This window comes from Callionymus lyra, chromosome 19, assembly GCF_982586985.1.
Source record: "Callionymus lyra chromosome 19, fCalLyr1.hap1.1, whole genome shotgun sequence".
Taxonomy (NCBI): domain Eukaryota; kingdom Metazoa; phylum Chordata; class Actinopteri; order Syngnathiformes; family Callionymidae; genus Callionymus; species Callionymus lyra.
In genome coordinates, this window is record NC_141836.1 from 10,967,197 (window position 1) to 10,985,614 (window position 18,418).

Consider the following 18,418-nt stretch of genomic DNA (forward strand, 5'->3'; position numbering starts at 1 on the left):
TTTCTCCCACAGTTCTATCTATTTTTGAATTAAATCCATCAAACTTTAAACTGTAAAAGCAACTGTAAAGTTCACGTATAATTTCAGACACACAATCAATATAAAAGTATTAAATATATGTATTAATTTTCAAAAAAACAACCAAGAAGGGACTAACATGTTGTTGCTAATCCTCGTCTGTCCTGAAGGGGGAAGCATTGTATTGGCACTTTTGTATCGGGCATGTTTTCAACAACAGAGAAGACTACAAATAGCATGGTATTATTTATTATTATAAAAATACCTGTGTAACTAAGGTATTAGCTGTTACTCAGGTGATATCTTAATATCTTATTGTATGATATCAGTGAAGTTTAAGAAACAGGAAACACTTTTAATGTATTTTTTATAATATGTATAATATAATAGGTATAATAAACATGACAATATGTAACCTAATGAATAATTGTATATATTTTAATATATTATATCAGATCATATTAAACATGTATTATATATTGTATCTACTATATAGGAATAATTGTATATATATATATATATATATATATATATATATATATATATATATATATATTTATTAGATTATTATAATAAATCATAATGGTTCATGTTTATTGGTTGAATATTAGCTAGTTATTTGAGCTAAGTACCTATTAATTTACCCTTAACTTGATCACGATAAAGGAGCAACAATACAATATATTGCGATACTGTAGGAACAACAATATATTTGTAGTATTGTCCGAGAACTTTACTCATAATTTAGGGTGAAGTCTTAAACAAATCTTAACTGCTTTCATTTGTTTTCAAACAAACAACAATTACAATAAAAGCAGCTGGAGTTGACTGTATCCTCTCGTCCTCAGTCATGGCCAGGATCTCATAGTAGTCATTGTATTTTATCGTCGCTTTATTTATTTACTTATTTTTTAAATCGACTTGAAATATGATACAGTATCGTAGAAAAGAAAATTGCAATATATCGCCATGTAATATGCTTTCCCTTGTACTTTTCTTTTTCATACTTTTACATTTTCATGATTCTTGTTTTCCAAAACGCAACAATACAAAGGATCTTTAATTGTAATTGAACATTACACTTCCCACGTTGCTTCCTCTACAACAATTCAAAATCAAACCTCTGATGTTTCAGGCAACAAATAGGAATATTTTTCTACATTACCTGGTTATTATACTTTACAAATTCATCGCGTTTGTCTCTGTGAGTTTGCAGATAATAAATGTGCGTTCGATGAAAGGCAAACAAGGTACGTTTCAAGGGAGAAAATTACTCTTTCCAAGAAATCAAAACACAAAGTGGAACATTTGTAGTAATTACAGACGAAAAACAGGTGATGCACTATTTCTGCTACGGAAAAAATGAAGCAATTAAAGAGAATTGGAGAGCGGAGGCAGAAGTGGGAGGAAACTGTGGAGCTTCCACGTAAATGAACAATGTAACGCTGTGATACGAGCGATCCTCGTTTTTAAGAGCTGGATAATTGCGTACGCTCGACAAATTTAGTTTGTAATCGCGAAGGACGTTTAAAAAATCAAACACAAGATTAAACAGGAAAAATGTATTTAACGGATTCTACATTTTCTTTGACAGAAAAAGACCGACCGTCTCTGCTTTTTACATGTTAATCCGATGAATTATTGAAGTGAAAAATGATTTAAAGCGTTAATAATTTGCCACCACAGGGACCTGCCTACACACTCGATACACGTCGATTCACATGCGTGGCAAGAAGGACACACTTTTGAAATGTTGTTTTTGTCATCCAGACTTTTATGTACGAGATACTTTTTTTTCAGTGATCTTGAATCCATCCCTTCAACCCCTTCGTCTCCATCTGTGTTTCCGGCTTTCAACATCACTGTCAGGAAGTGTAGCTATCAATTGTCAGTGTGTGTGTGTGTGTGTGTGTGTGTGTGTGTGTGTGCGCTCTCACCCCAAGTGCATGGTCTTCTTTGTACTGAAGGAACGCGTTGGTTGTTCCCTTCTTAGCCATGCGGATTCGAGCCAAACGTACTTTCTGTGAGGGCAGAAATACACAGCAAAAAGCGCTGAGTCAGCAAGAAGACACACTGATGCAGCTTCTCAAACTCCATTTTTTTCCTTTTTGTACTTTTGCAAAAAAACAAACCAAGCATCCCGGGAAGATTTGGGTTGTTACAAGGAGAACTTTTGAACCTGTATTGTTATGGACAACCCCCCTGAAGGTAAAAACAGTTCACAGTGAAATATGTTCTGCTCACTTACTCTTTATTTTTTAAACATTTTCTGTCAGGCACTCCTGTTATAACACATCATAATAAATCGCTTTTTCCTCCAAATTGAATATTATAGTTATTTTTAAAGATATATAATCAAAATAGAGAAGTGTAATTTAATCCTGTCATTTTAAACAAGTAATAAAAAACAGGTTCATATCTTTAATATCATCTACATGGGGTTAAATGTGAAGCCGATTCAACTGCGATGAATATAATATAACAAGTACTCAAAGAAAGCCTCCTGTGGAGTCGACATTAAGTAATGAGATGATCCATGTCATACCTGCTGAGCCCTCATCTTGTCGGCACGCTGGTTCTGGTGGTAGATCCGGCTGAAGTTGGACACGATGACGGGCACCGGCAGGGCGATCACCAGCACTCCGCTGAGCGAGCAGATGGACCCGAAGATCTTTCCTGCGATGGTGTTCGGAACCATGTCGCCGTATCTGCAGCAGGAGGACAGAAGAAGCCTTCATCGATCAGGAGGTCACATGTTAAGCTGTATAACAAACACATTTGTTTTCGTGTCACATTGACCCAGAGACAACCCAAGGGATACCTTAAATACATTTGTTTTCGGGGCCTTCGCGTCAACTTGACCCAGGGACAACACAAGGGATACCACAAACACATTTGTTTTGCAACTTGCTACATGTTTAGCTAGCATCCATAAGAATTTTGTTTCCGGCGTTTTAGGGCCACTTACTATTTTGCCTGCCTTAGGATTACAAAGAGACACAAACTATGCCCAAGAAAAGTAGTTTAACATTAAGGGTATGTGTTGGTAAGAATCTGGCGAAACAATACGATATATTGTGATACTGTAGGAACAAGGATATATTTGTAGTATTGTCGAGTACAACATCTCAGTCATCACCAACATTTGTCCAAACCTTCGCTTTGAAAGCGGCTGGAGTTAATTGTATCCTCTCATCCTCAGTCCTCACCAAAATATGTCCAAACAGCACCATTAAAAGCGACTGGAGTCAACCGTATCCTCTCATCCTCAGTCCTCACCAAAATATGTCCAAACATCAGCTTTAAAGAGGCAGGAGTTGATTGTATCCTCTCGTCCACAGTCATCACCAAAATACATCCAAACATCAGCTTTAAAGAGGCAGGAGTTGATTGTATCCTCTTGTACACAGTTATCCCCAAAATATATCCAAACATCAGCTTTAAAAGCTGCTATTGTTGACGGTATCCTCTCATCCTTAGTCATTTCTCTGTATTTCATTGTTTATTTACCTGTGAAAGGACGTAATGACCGCTGACATCTAGCAACCTGAAGTTTAATTGCGATACAATATTGAACAAACAGATATAGTTCAGGAACGAGTATATATTTATAGTATAGTCGAGTACTTGACTCTGGTGTTGCAGAATTTACAGACCACATGACTCTTGACAAAGTCTTAACTGATTTCATTTGTTTTGAAACCAAAATATGTCCAAACATCAGCTTTAAAAGCTGCTGGAGTCGACTGTATCCTCTCGTCCTCAGTCATCGCCGGATTCATATGTTCCTTTAGCAGCGGAGGACGCGATGAATGCAACCGTAAGTTTAATTGAAACACAAAAAGTAACAATAGCTGATCAAATTTGAATCAGAATAATTTTGAAAAATAAACCAAAAAATAAAGTATGATTTGAAAGCAAAAAAACAAGTAGTAAAGTGCTATCAATTGTTATAAAATAGTGTATTTATGTTTTCTATCTATTGGTTAAGAAGCTCTTACTTTGAAACTGAGGTGCAAACGTGTGAGATTGACTTGTCATCATCAGGAGGACGAGTCGCAGCATTGACTGATTACGAGCAGATGATTAAATAATCCAGCTGTAAACACACACACACACCCGGGCGTACACACACACACACACACACCAACGGCCTTCACCTTCCATTGTGCTCAGCCATTAATCACAGGTAGTGAGAGAGGGGGCCGGGGGGCTACAGTGCAGGCGAGTGGCCAAGATGGTTGTTTCTCTCAGTTGGACCGAATAAGTGAGAGATTAGTGCTGCACTCATCTGTGTCCTCTGGACAAAAAATAGGTGCTTTAAAGGAAATCAAAGAGCTGTCGGGGTTAGAGAGGTTCAATCTTACAGGAAAAGTGTTATAGTGAGTTTTATGTTTAGAGTTCTATGTTTTCGGACATCAATACAAAATGTAATTGTAATTTTTTTTTTTAAACGATTCAAAAGTGTAGATTTATTTTTAAAATAACATTGAAACTTAACTTATGTAAACACTTTAATTCACTTTGATATATATTTGAATACATTTTTATACTTTTGAGAGCACAGAGAAAAATAAATCTTTAAATAAAAAATTATAAATACTAAGGGACACCCTGAACAGCTTGCAGGCCTAATAGCAATTAAAGCACATGCTCATGCGTGTGGAAAATCTAAACTCAATAATACAATAAATATTTTCACAATCTAAGTCGCTGACAAAACTAATTGTATATTTACTAAATGTACATACATTTCCTAAGAGGAAGTATAAGGTTGGATGATAGGCTTTTCATTTTTTGAGCCTTGATTTAACTTAACTCTTGAGTTATTTCCGGGGTCAATGTGACCAGAATGCCTGAAAACAAATATGTTTGAGGAACCTCTTGTGTTGTCTTTGGGTCAAGGTGAACGACCTTCATCACTGAATATATATATTTATGGAAGCCAGAGAAGATATCAAACACATTTGTTTCAGTTCTTCGGGTCACACTGACCCTGAGATAATGCAAGGGATAAATCAAACACATTTGTTTCCGGGCCTTCGGGTCACCTTGACCCTGAGATAACACAAGGGATACCTCGAACACATTTGTTTTCGGGCCTTAGGTTCACATTGACCCAGCGACAACACAAGGGATACCTCAAACACATTAGTTTTCAGGCCTTTGCGTCAACATGACCCAGAGACAACATAAGGGATACCTTAAACACATTGGTTTCCGGCTTTTGATTCAACATGACCCAGAAACAATATAAGGGATACCTCAAACACATTTTTTTTGCAACTTGCTACATGTTCATCTAGCATCCAATAGAATTTGGTTTTAGTTTGACACATGATGCGTAAGTGTCAAATGTACTACAGCAGGTGACAAGGCCAGACAAAAAAAGGCTTTTGTTTTGAAGGGACGTTATTGTTTTCGACATGCTATAAATATTTTTAATATGAATTATATTGTGTTATATCTCAGTCACAAACCTCTTTTGTTGTATATATATTTAAATAAAGTTGTGTTTTCGAATTGTGGGAGGAGACCAGTGTACCCGGAGGACACCAGTACATCCCAGGGAGGGTTAACTGTAATTGGAATTGAATCACAAAACACACCAGCGTTGGCGTCACAGGTAGAGTGATGTAAAATAAACACAAGAATTCAACTCAAGCCGAACAATCATGAAGAAATGCTGATCGTTAAAACACTATAAAGTTGGTGATTACCCTCCTTTCTTAAACCGTTATCTTCCTCCAGTGGGATAACACTTCCTTTATTCAAAATGCAAATCAGCTCCGACTCTCCAGCAAATCAGATCTCCAGGTAATGAAGTGAAGGCAGCGGAGGATTATGCCTGCGTTAAAAAAAAAAAAAAAGAACAAGAAGGAAGTCGACCTTCTTCTTCTAACTTCACAAACTTTCCGATCGCCACTTGTTTTCCCAATGACTCGGTGATGATTTAACACAACAACAGGTCACTCTCTCTCCGGACCTGCAGCCTCCTCAGCCCGACGATGCTATCGGCAGCCGGGAGACGATCGATGGGGATAAACAGAGAGGCTTCTGGGAGGAGAAGGGACGCATTTGTAATTGTTGGCAAAAAAAAAAGCACAACAGGGAATTTACATAAAGATGAGAAGATGAATCTTAAGAAGGATCTTCCTGAAGGCTGCAAGTCGGGATAGCATGTCTCTCTAGAAGGCTACACTTGTAAAGAATGTCACAATCATGATTTTTAAATCTAATTTTAACTTTAAAATAACTATATTTTGGATGATAGTTTGAGGATGAGCTCTGCTGTTTACCTGCACGTCTCTGTGGCAGATCAATGGGAAGCTGTTTAAACAAAAAAAACTGACGTTGTTTATTCACATGCGCGAGGCAGCCTACTGGTCTCTCCTGCTGTTGACCTTTGAGGTTTAAAAGTGATCAGTTTGTTTTTCCAGAGATAGAGAAAGAGTTAAAAACTAGTGTTATGTTTTTTTGTGATGTATTTAAGGAAGAAAAAAGGCTTTAACTTTAAGTTAAAATCTGTTTTTTTGTTAAAATTAAACTGTTTTGTATGTACAAATGCAATATGTAACATTATTTTAAATTATTTTATCTTGAAAAGTTGTATTAAATGATTTGTTCGTATCAATACAGCAAAAATAAATAATAATAAAGCACACAAACATTACAAGATCTTAATTACACATTTCTAATTTTTAAAAACAGTATAAAAAGAGAAATATTAAACTACTTTTATGAAAGATAAATACATGGAAATGAACAAAAAACACGAAAAAGTTGCAACAAAGGTTCAAGCGGACGAAACATCCCAACACGAAGACGGACGAGCAACACTTTCCTACAAGACTACACATTATGTTTGTGTCACCGCTGCAGCACAACACACACACACGCCTATAAAACATCCTGTTGTGTTTTATCGTCAGCGAGCTCCAATAAATCTGCAGCAGCCTTCAGTCCGCAGCCCATTACACACAATCCACCTTTAATGGACAGTAAATTAGTTTTAATGCTGCTGCTGCTGCTGCCTACTGTGTCGGTGAGTTCTCGTGTGCCGTCCAACTTTCTCAGGCCGGGTTTTTCCTCGTCCGTTTACTCCAAAATAAATGGACGTACAAATGTTTGTGTAGAGACTGTGTTTCTTGGTCAGCAGGGGGCAAAGTTTGGCGCATGGACCGACTAGAACGGAAGGTTTTAAAAGTGTTTGCCGAATCTGAACACAAAAGAAAAGTAGGGACAGTTTCCTGTCTGGACATGAAATGACCAATGGCATGAGATCCACAAAGTATTGACCATTTAACTTTCTCCTTGTTTAATTTAACAACGTGTATTTGAATTTGCAACTCAAAATTACATACGAGTTTCCGTCCCTCCTAATAAACTAACTTTGAACTTTACAGTTCCCACAATGCTTTGCCGCCCAGTCAACCGATCACAACTTTCAATCGCTTTTGACGTAGCAACATAAACATGGAATTTGATCACAGTACTGTAGCGACTGATCAGCCGTCACTAAACGGAGTGGTGTGTAGAAAGGCATCATGGGAGTTCACTATTTATTGGCAACATAAGTAAGGTGGCTGCTTATCAGTTTTTAATGAAATTTCATTTCGTCAGGGTCCACATTACATACCGTTTTGAGCCGCAAATAGTCAAAACATGATGGACAATGTGAGAAAAAAGAAGTAAAGGTAAAAAAATATAGAAATAAACCTAAAATAAACCTGAATACTCCAGTTAAATACGTATAAACCTTTCATTTACAGATAGTGATCAACTTTTTCTTTCTAAATATAATGTCAATATTCACTTTAATCCTAAACAAAGAATTTTAAAATTGTATATTAAGAGGTTAATACTATAATAAATACAAAATAAAATGGTTCGCCCAAGTTTATTCTACATTCTAACAAACTCTTGAAGCGACATATCTGTCATTCACTCATTTAAAGGATAAAATAATGTATACACTGTGAGTCGACCTAGCGACAACACACACACTATTTATCCGCACAAACCTGCTTTATTTATAGTACACACAGGGCTTTATTTATCCTGTTCACTGACCTGAAACATCACGTACACACCCAAGAACCACACACGCTATACAACACCAGTTTTAGTCTCAAGCAGTCGAGAAGATACTTTCATGAAGCCAAAGAGTTATAAAGTGCTTGCAGAGAGATGTTGACTAGCTCCGAGCTAAAGGAACGATGAGAGAAACCAACGATAACTGAGGATGAGAGGATACAGTCGACTTCCTGGCTAGTAGAAGAAGACGTTAGTCCTTTTTCTACATTTAACGGCCATTTATCAATCCTGCCCGCTCTTCGATGATTTTTCCTTCCTCTTTCTTGCCCTTTCTCATCCCTTCCTTTATCTAGTTTTCCATCCCCCCCCCCCACCACCACCCACCCCTCCTCTCAGGTTATTATCTGCTGCCGCTGGAGCCAAGTCTCGGTTCTGCAGCGGGACAACAAATCGAGTGGTACCTTGAACCGGAGCCAGGGAAGAAGAGGAGATAAACGGAGGGATGAGGTTGATTGAGGTCAGATAGAAAGGAGGAGAGAGAAAAACCTGTGATGATTTAGTGGTTTTTTGTTTGCAGTGAATCAAGTTCAAGTGTGACTGCCTGGCAGGACTGAGAGGCAACAAGGAGCTCATCTGTTACACTGTTCAGTTCAACGGTGAACAAGTGCGAGGCCAGATCCATGGTAAAGTGAAGAACCAAAGAGAGAAACACGATTTTGAATCATTGGTGGATCCAGATGGTTATTTGTAAGGGGTGTGTATTTGCAACCATCTGGTGATACATTATGTATCACGATACAGGGGCCATGATACTTTAGTATGAAGGATATATTTGTAGTATTGTCGAGTACTTGACTCTGGTGTATCAGAATTTACAGACCACATGACTCTTGACGAAGTAACAACTTTCATTTGTTTTGAAACGAAAATATGTCATCTGTATCCTCTAGTCCTCAGTCAGGATCTAACGGGATTTACTTATCTCTTTCGTCGCAGTGGATGTAATTCCATTAATATTGTATTTTATTTAATACAAACTTTATAGAAATATAAACCATATGTCCAAACAACATCTCTGAAAGCTGCTGAATTCAACTGTATCCTCTTGTCCTCAGTCATGGCTGGGATCTGAAGGGATTTCCTCATCTCTTTAGCAGCGGTGGACATAATGAAGTTTAATAATGAACAAATTCCATAAATATTTGCAAGTAAATTGTAAATTAAAAAAGTTCCCCTTTTTTGTATTTAATACGCACTTAATTGAAATATAAACCATAAAACATGAACAACTATAATTTGTTTTGAAAACACAATATGTCCAAACAACGTCTTTAAAAGATGCTGGATTCAACTGTATCCCCTCGTCCTCAGTCATGGCTGGGATCTCAAGGGACTCCCTCGACAATTTAGACGCGGTGGACGTAATGAAGTTTAATCGCAACAAAAATGAATGAATCCGATTAATATTTGCAAGTAAATTGTAAATTAATAAAGTTATTTTTCATTTTATTTTCATACACACTTTATTGAAATATTAACCATAAAACATTAACAACTATTATTTTTTTCAAAACCACAATATGTCCAAACAACATCTTTAAAAGTAGCTGGATTCAAATGTATCCTCTCGTCCTCAGTAATTGCTGGGATCTCAAGGGATTTTCTCGTCTCTTTAGCTGCGGTGGGAGTAATGAAGTTTAATTGCAACACAAAATGAACAAATTCCATGAATATTTTCAAGTAAATTGTAAATTAAAAAAGTTTCCCTTTTTTGTATTTAATACACACTTAATTGAAATATAAACCATAAAACATGAAAAACTATAATTTGTTTTGAAACCACAATATGTCCAAACAACATCTTTAAAAGCTGCTGGATTCAACTGTATCCTCTTGTCCTCAGTCATGGCTAGGATCTCAAGGGATTTCCTTTTCACTTTAGACCCGGTGGACGTAATGAAGTTAAATTGCAACACAAAATGAATAAATCCGATAAATATTTGCAAGTAAATTGTAAATCAATAAAGTTATTTTTCATTTTATTTTCATACACACTTGAAATATAAAACATTAACAACTAATTATTTTTTTTAAACCACAATATGTCCTAACAAAATCTTTAAAAGCTTCAACTGTATCCTCTCGTCCACAGTCATTGCTGGAATCTTATTCCTCTGACTGGTTGGAAGTAATGACTGCTGCTATCTAGAGGCTGGAAGTTTAATTGTAACACAAAAATGAACAAACGTCATGAATATTTATATTTATCACAATGTTTAAGTGTATCAACATTTTCTTAGACCTACAGTGGTTTAGAAAACCACTAAAGTTCTAATACCATTTTCAGAAAACGTCATCTAATTTCCTGTTGTTCAGCTATTTCACTAACACAACATCAATCCTGCTGTTTTTAAAGAATAAACCCATCCGGCGCCTGCAGCTGCTGCACCTCTTGAATCACCTCGAAACATTCCTGTGATGAACCTGCTGTCAAACCCACGTCCAAACCTGAGCAATAACTCAGGAGGAAGTGAGCTAGAAACAAAAAAAAGCCCCAGTGGAAGACACCCCACTGCATTTCTTTCCCTTCCTGGATGTTTTCCTGTCAACCGACCTAACTCTGACCCACATACTGGTGATGGGCACACGAGCAAGGCCTTCTAACTGAGCAGGAGTCTTTCCTCACAATACAAAAAATAAAAAAACGGTTTGAGACAAGGGAGAGCTCTCGGAGGGGGGGGGTGGGTCAGCACAGTTATTCTTAGCAAGTTGGCTCAGTACTTTAAATATTTCATGGTCTGGATTATGTCATCATGCAGAAAAAGGGAAACTCTGAGCGGAGGATCGTGACGGCGGCAAGATGGAGACACAAAGACGACGTAAGGAGGGCCGAGAGACACCCGAAGTTCTGATTGGAGCAGACGGGAACCCATTAGGGGGGCGGGCCGGCCAATGGAAAACCCAAATCCTTATCGCTTACCTGTAATGGTCGGGCCGACCAATCTCAATCTAATCCAGGGACAGACAGCCAATGGTAATTAGTTTAGCGGGGGAGAGCAGGAAGGACAAGTCCTTTCGGTCGGGGTGATCCCTACAGCGAAGGAGAGACATCAAGGATCCATGACTCAGCAGAGTCCGACTGGAATTCCGAGCTTTTAAAATGTAATCGCTTTATGCTGATGGATCCAGAACGATTAAAGAATACTCGACTAAATCTTTCTACGCCAGAAGATCAACACATCGTAGATCGGGTAGTTTTTAATGGATATGGAACCTTTTGGTTCCTCACGGCGCTTAAACAATGATGGATATTCTCTATCAAAACTTGATTTTTACGATGGCACTAACAAAAAAAAAACCCGACACTGTCGTCACCCATGACTTATTTAGAACCCGAGGATGTTTCGCCATCTTTCCGTCGCGTCAGCATCTCATATCCAGAAGCACCGGCGTTTTGATTTAAACCAACAAACTGAGAAGAGACGCCGCGAACCCTGTGATTGTCGGCACATTATGAGACGAGGGAGACGGGGAGAGGCGGCCAATATCAACTTCATATTGTCCAAATGGCAGCAAATATTTACCTGCTGTGATTGAAGGTTCAACTTTTAATTTAAAAAATACAATATAGAGTGAACAAGTGCGGCATCATGAGGGTAAATATTGGGTGTACGTGGCTGGTTTTCAGGTACGTCGGATTGTTACGTGATTGTTGCGTCTGTTAGCAAAGTTAGCAAAAGAACAGATTCCAAAAAAAAATGGGTAACTTTGCAGAGGTTTTCGTTCTCTTGTTTGTCAGTTTTTGTTAAAATACATTAAAGTGTTGCATCTCTTTATTATATTTTTGCCACTAGAGGTAATCGTTAATATGTGTTTCGACATAGTTCGAAAAAACATGCTACGAAAAATAGAACAGGCAAAAGGCAAACCCTTCTTAAAATGTAATATTTCTTGACTATATCTACTAGGGGTGTGTATTGGCAGGAATATGGCGACATGGTATATTTCAATACTGTAGTATTAAGGATATATTTGTAGTATTGTTGAGAACTTGACTCCGGTGTTGCAGAATTTACAGACCACATGACTCTTGACGAAGTCGTAAATACCTTCATTTGTTTTAAAACAAATGATGTCCAAACAACAGCTGCTGGAGTCGACTGTATCCTCTCGTCCTTAGTCATTGAGGGGATCTCAGAGGATTGAATGCCTCCTTTAGCTGCAAAGGACGTAATGACTGCTGCCATCTAGTGGCTGGAAGTCTAATTGCAACACAAAAATGATAAACGCTGAATATTTGCATTTTCATTATAACAATTCCCCGACGGGAAATCAGAGTGGCTTTGCACTGTGATGAAAAAACTATAAAAGCTACAAAAGAGTTAAATCCCACGTTGATAATTTGGACTTTTATCTACATTTTATAGTTTAAATAGTGTTTCTATGTGAACGTATTCCAGAGCAGGAGATGTTAGAGAAAACGTCTCAGCGTCTTGCAACTTTTTGGACCTTGTCCCGTTCATTCCCTTTGGGAAATGTATTGCAGTTTTTTGCGCTAAAAATGTGCTACTATTGTAAGCACATTTTGATGTATTTTTTGCTTGAATGCGCTCAACGGTGCGGGGCGTGAAAAGTGCCAAAAGAAGAAGAGGGATGAATAATAAGAAGAGGCACAAGCAATAACAATAGCTCACTAAATAAAATCATTTTAATTATTTCACTCCATGCACCCTTTGCTGAAATATATACCTTTAACGACTATTATAAATAAATGAAAAATGACTTGAATAGTGCTGGTAAATATTGATATATTTTCCCCCCACTCTCTTAATATTTACCAGTTATTTTTATGATTTGAAATTTGTCCCTTTCAGGCACCCATGCTTCAAGTTTTACAGTCAGTACTAAACCTGCCGTCATCGTATCCTCAACAGGCAAGAATAATAGGCTCCTCACTGAACTGTAGTGGATATTTCTAGAACAGATTCTTAAGTCCTGCAGCTCCGAACTTCACTCCGACAGCTGGCGTTCACTTAGCGAAACATCACATCGATCACATCGTTTACATTTTCAGCCTGAAAAAAAAAAAAGATGGATCCCACCATTACTGTCGCTCGGTGACACCGCCTCTCGATTTGTCATCAATTTAATCAAACTTATACTTGGCGCCACACACTCTGTGTTTCATATATCGGCGACACAGATCACATCCATCACGACCATCGGAGGCTCCCCGGAGTCGTCGGGGAAAAAGCTCTTCAGGGTGAGTAAATTAATAAAAGTTTGGTTGTGGATTGTTTCCCAACAACATCAGAGTTAATAGTTGAAGCAAATGGATCAGAGAGACGGGGAAAAGTGCTGACCCAGCATTAGAGAGGAGACCCCAGTGGACTCTCCGTCTGACGTCTGCCTGTTTGGATTTGGGATTTGTTCTTCACAAGGTCAACCGTATCGACCGGACGTTTGTTTTTAACTTCTATTCCTGGTTTGCAGCAGCGAAAAAACCCTCAAAAACATCCCTTTCTTCCCATCGTCCATGTTCAACCCCTTCACCTTCTCTCGCGTTCCCTCCTCTCCCTAAATCCTGTCTCGCCTACTCGAGTGTGGCGGCCATGTTTAATTGATGGGGGGGATGATGAAAGTTGCAGGAGGATGGGATGGCGGTTCCATGTTTTTCCGCCGATGAATCTCGAAGCAAACTAAAACCATATCACATCTCATTTCATACGTTTGTTTGCTTCCTCCCCTTTTTTTTTCTATCCTTCCTTATTTTGCGCAAAACAGCCTTGTTTATAAATCAGTTGGAGACATAAATACCGCCATTGTTGTCAGATGTGTGAACGATGAGGTGCCAAAAAAAAGAAAGATTAATACTCGATGAATGAAGCGAGAAATCCTCCTTCTTGCTCGTTACCTTGTTGTGCGTCTATTCCTGTAAACAAATGCAGACTCACACCTCCGGATTTGGCTGACAGGCCGTGAAAAAATCGCCACGTTTTAATTGAACGGAGAAGCGTCTTCTGAGGGAAAGGTTTGACGTAGACTTTTTAAAAGAGAAAAAAGACTTATTGATGGGTTTCTACACGTTTGCTAAAGCTACTGCTTGAGTCAACAGAGCAAGATAGAAAGGTAGTAGGTAGGGGTGTAAGAAAATAATGAGAATTTTTTTCACACGATACCGTTTTGATATTTGACAGCAGAGTTTTGATTCTTTAAAATACAAATTTACATGTAATTAAATGCTTGAAAAGAAACCCGACAAACCGTGGTTTCGACATTATTGCAATATATTTAGATTTCTTTTTACAGCATACAGTATGAACGTGCATTGTGTTACATAAACAACTACCCATAACTATGGAGGAAAAATACGTGACAGCAAAGCGGCGCCAGGACAAAGAGGCACCGTCAGAGGAACTATTGAATTCCGTGTCAGTTACTGGTGATAATTCCTTATGTGTCAAACCTCGTAGATTGATAATTAAAATGTAATTTGTTAGTGTCACTTTGAGTGTTTAAATAAGAGAGATCTGTGAGAAAATGTTAATACATGTCTGAGATAAGTGTATAAAAGTGTGTGGTTAAGGGTTTTACGGCCTTAAAACGTTTATAAAAGTTGTCTAAAGCTGATCACGTAATTCGTTTATTGCTTTATTTTATTTTTTTTATGTTATCACTGTATAGCGTATTGTTGCCACTGTATCGTTGCTGCTGTATCGTGAAGTGTCGCCAGATTCTTGCCAATATAGTAAATGGTTCTTACTTATAATAGTGCATTCTCTGCCTTACGCCAGGTCACCCATCCATTAGGGGACACAATCACACACTGATGGGAGTAGGCCGCAACGCGTTCAAGTCACCATTAGAAGAAAACAGGGCCACAATGACAAGTTCATATCCAGAGTTGGGCCACAAACTTTTGACTGAGGTCAGTGGCTGGTGTTTATGTTTTTTGGCTGACGGAAGTGAAACATCGAAGTACAGGAGGCCGTACGTGCCCGACTTCTGAAAATATACTTTAGTTCTGACCTCCAGGTATTCGTTTCTATTTTATTCTCAGTAAATCTCATTTTAATTTTCCTTATCCTGAAGCTGTCCAAGTGCTTGAATCGACTTTCTGCCCTGTTTTAACTCTAATGCTCTTCCAATATACCCAACATGCATTAGTCTTCTTAATAATGGTCCAGAGTTTTACTGCAAGGAAGTGTTTGTTCCGACTTTGTCCTTCAGCTCGCTCCACTACTGACACTCGGCTTCAGGGATGAAAAACATAGTCCTCTTTAACATAAGAGTAGAAGTATCAAACTCAATCACTCAATGGGTCAAATCTTTTTACACTATTTTATATTTACCAAACTGTCTTTAACAAGGAGAATGAGTCTCATATCAAAGTTATTTCCTTATATCTTATATTAAAGGGTTAGTTCACACAAAATGTTATATTCTATTATTTTCGTTAAGTGCTGGGATTCCTTTCAGTCTTTTTCTTTTAGAGTTATTGGCAAAATGTTTATTCATTTTAATGTACCAACCACAGCTCAATTGTCCTCGTCTTCATCTTTAAAACCACCTAATAGTAAGTCACAAAGCCCTTTAACAACCAAAAGCAATACACAGTTAAAATACATACTTTAAAAGATCAAGACACATAAGACAGACACAGGAGTCCCAGAAAATTAGGAAAAAGAGTCTTAAGATGTTAAGGAGTCAGTAGATCTATCGAACACAGAGAAAGATCGTTCTAAAGCTTAGGAGCAACATTCTGGAAGGATTTCTCTCCTCTGGTCCTGAACTGTGTTCAGGAACCATCAGTAGATTCTGATCCACAGACCTCAGAGCCCGAGCTGGGGTGTAAGGCTGATCAGATCACTGATGGAAGGTCTGACCATGAATAGATCTGAAAGTAAGAACCAGAATTTTTAAATTTGATCCTCATAGAAACTGGCAGCGAGTGAAGAGATTTAAGGATCGGGGAAATGTGAGTTCTTCTACTAGAGCAGGTCAGAATTCTGGCTGCAGAGATTTGTATTAACTGCAGGCGAGACAGCGCCTTCTAATACTTCCATACTGTTTAAAATGAAGACTTGTTTATTTTTAACAGGGCGAGTAGAAAATGAGTGAAATTAGAATTTTGAGTGAACTATTCCTTTCACTTTTACAGGAAGTATCTGTAAAATCTTTCACATTGATAATCTATGTTCCTGACCTAATCACTGGTATCTTTATAGCCCACTATACCAGCACTTAACTATTGCCATAACATTGAACCCATGAAAGGTCATTCATTAACTAATCATCCATTGTTTCAACTTATCCGAGGTCAGGTCAGAGACAAAGGTTCAAAGTTTAAATTATTGAATTGTCTAATGCAGGACATAGAAGCTGCTGTTCCATCAATATTTTATCCAAACCCCAACACAAATCAAGGAGCTTTTACTTACATTATATGTTTTGTCTCATATAATAATAATATAATATGATGTGTTTTTCCCACCGGATAGGCAGACGTGAAGGAGGGCAGGAAAGAAGAGAGACTTAAGGAAACAAATAATAAAAAAAATAGACGATAAAAAAAGGAAAAGGAGGCAGAGAATAGTCGAGTCACACACTCTGGTCTATTCTTAGTCTCTTTTGATGCAAGACAAGAATCACATAAAATAATCATATGCTGATGTTCGTCTCTGAAACCAATAAATAAGGATCAGAGTCTGGTTAATTTGAATTATAATCAAGGAAGAGATATAAAACAATACAACATCTAGACAATCTTAACATTACTCTGCAAAAACAGCTACAGTTTAATGAGTTGATTAAGTTAGCTCTAGAAGGATCCTAAATAGTTTAAATATGATCCTTTCGGACAAGATTTAAATTCTTCTTACCAGTTAACAGGATTAAATCCAGCTAATGCGAGATAAATCTGCAGCTACTGTTTGTAACACAATGAAAATAGTCTTAAAATAGTTGTAATTTCTTGCTATTCTTGATCAAAATCCAGTTTTTATAATAATAGAAATAACATTTTTTGAACACTTTTGTAAAGCGGCCGACAACACCTCTGCCGGTTTATGAAAAATATACATTGTACAAGTTATTCCTTCAGTCGTTCGAATTACTGCAGATGTTCACGTGAACCTTCTACATGCTTCTATTTCTACCCTCGGCCCCACAAACCTGGTGTCCAGGTGTTATTTATAAGATAACTCTGCTCTCAAAATCAATGTGTCTTCTCAGGTGTCCTTCTCATCTATTTAAGGCTTCACTGACTTTGACGCTTTGTCTTTTCTTCCTCCTTTACATTTCTATTTACATCTTCCATTTGTTTTTTTTTTGGTGTGGTGTTAGATGGTTTTATAACTTCACTTTCACTTTTATATTAAAGTCTTATCTTTTACCTTCCTGACAATCTCAGTCTGTCCTTTACTGCCCCAAAATATTTTTGTTTTTAACTCAACCACTCTTGTGAATCCAAATCCTTTATTTGGTGGTGAAATTACTTTAATATATTGTTATTAAATGGGATTTTGTCACAAATTTCATACATTAATACAATTTTTTCATGATGCAAACAGGTTTTCAGATGAGCTGTCCGGGGTCCTGAATTTATAACGTATGCTCGCATGCAAGTAAGTAAGTAAGTAATTTATAAAATTTATATTCTCATATCAGGGTCACAAAGCACTTAAACAATCAAAACAATACACACTTTAAATACATACTTTAAAAAGGTCAAGACGACATAGAGGCAAACACAGCTGCCTTAGGATAGTTAAGAAAAAACAACACAGAATTGCTGATGTCAGCGATTATAAGGAAACAAAGATAAATACGTTGAGCTTCCAAGAATCAAAACATTACAATCATTGCTATATTCCCTCCTGAAGTGCTGTTTAAAGATCGTGAACATTAAAGTTTGTTTGGCCCCTGACTAAGAGCGTGATAGAAAGTTTGGCCCCTTGTGTGATTGAGTTTGACAACACTGTGTTTGGGTTTATAATCGTTGATTTTAATAGGCTTCCCCCAACACTTTCACATGTTTAAACTGTGAAATTAATCTGCTGTGTTTGTCAAACGAACATAACAATCAAATCTACGGCAATAAACAAGTTTTTATTTCTCCTGCATTTCCTTTGTCTACCTCCTCCTCTGCATCCCCTCTTTCTTCTACATCCTTCTTACTGCTTCTGTAATTTTATTATCACTCAATCCCTCTTATTTAATTTAACGTTCTCATTCTTTTTGCTTGGACCCAAAGAAACTTGAGCACAATGCATGGATAGCATCATTTCATTGGTTGATAAATTATAAAATCTTCTGATAAATGATTAAGACGAATAAAAATGAAAACATTCAACACAACAAT

At 37.4% G+C, this 18,418-nt stretch overlaps 1 protein-coding gene across 2 annotated transcripts in view; it reads right to left on the reverse strand.

The window, feature by feature from the left end:
- Positions 1 to 18,418, reverse strand: part of kcnd1 (potassium voltage-gated channel, Shal-related subfamily, member 1) — a 69,429-nt gene that overhangs the window by 6,001 nt on the left and 45,010 nt on the right. For both annotated transcript variants that reach the window (XM_087781258.1, XM_087781257.1), the window contains exons 5-6: positions 2,564 to 2,726; positions 1,956 to 2,039 (exon numbers count right to left, since the gene is read on the reverse strand). In XM_087781258.1, coding sequence (XP_087637384.1) covers positions 1,956 to 2,039; positions 2,564 to 2,726 — 247 coding nt within the window. The remainder of the gene's footprint in view (positions 1 to 1,955; positions 2,040 to 2,563; positions 2,727 to 18,418) is intronic.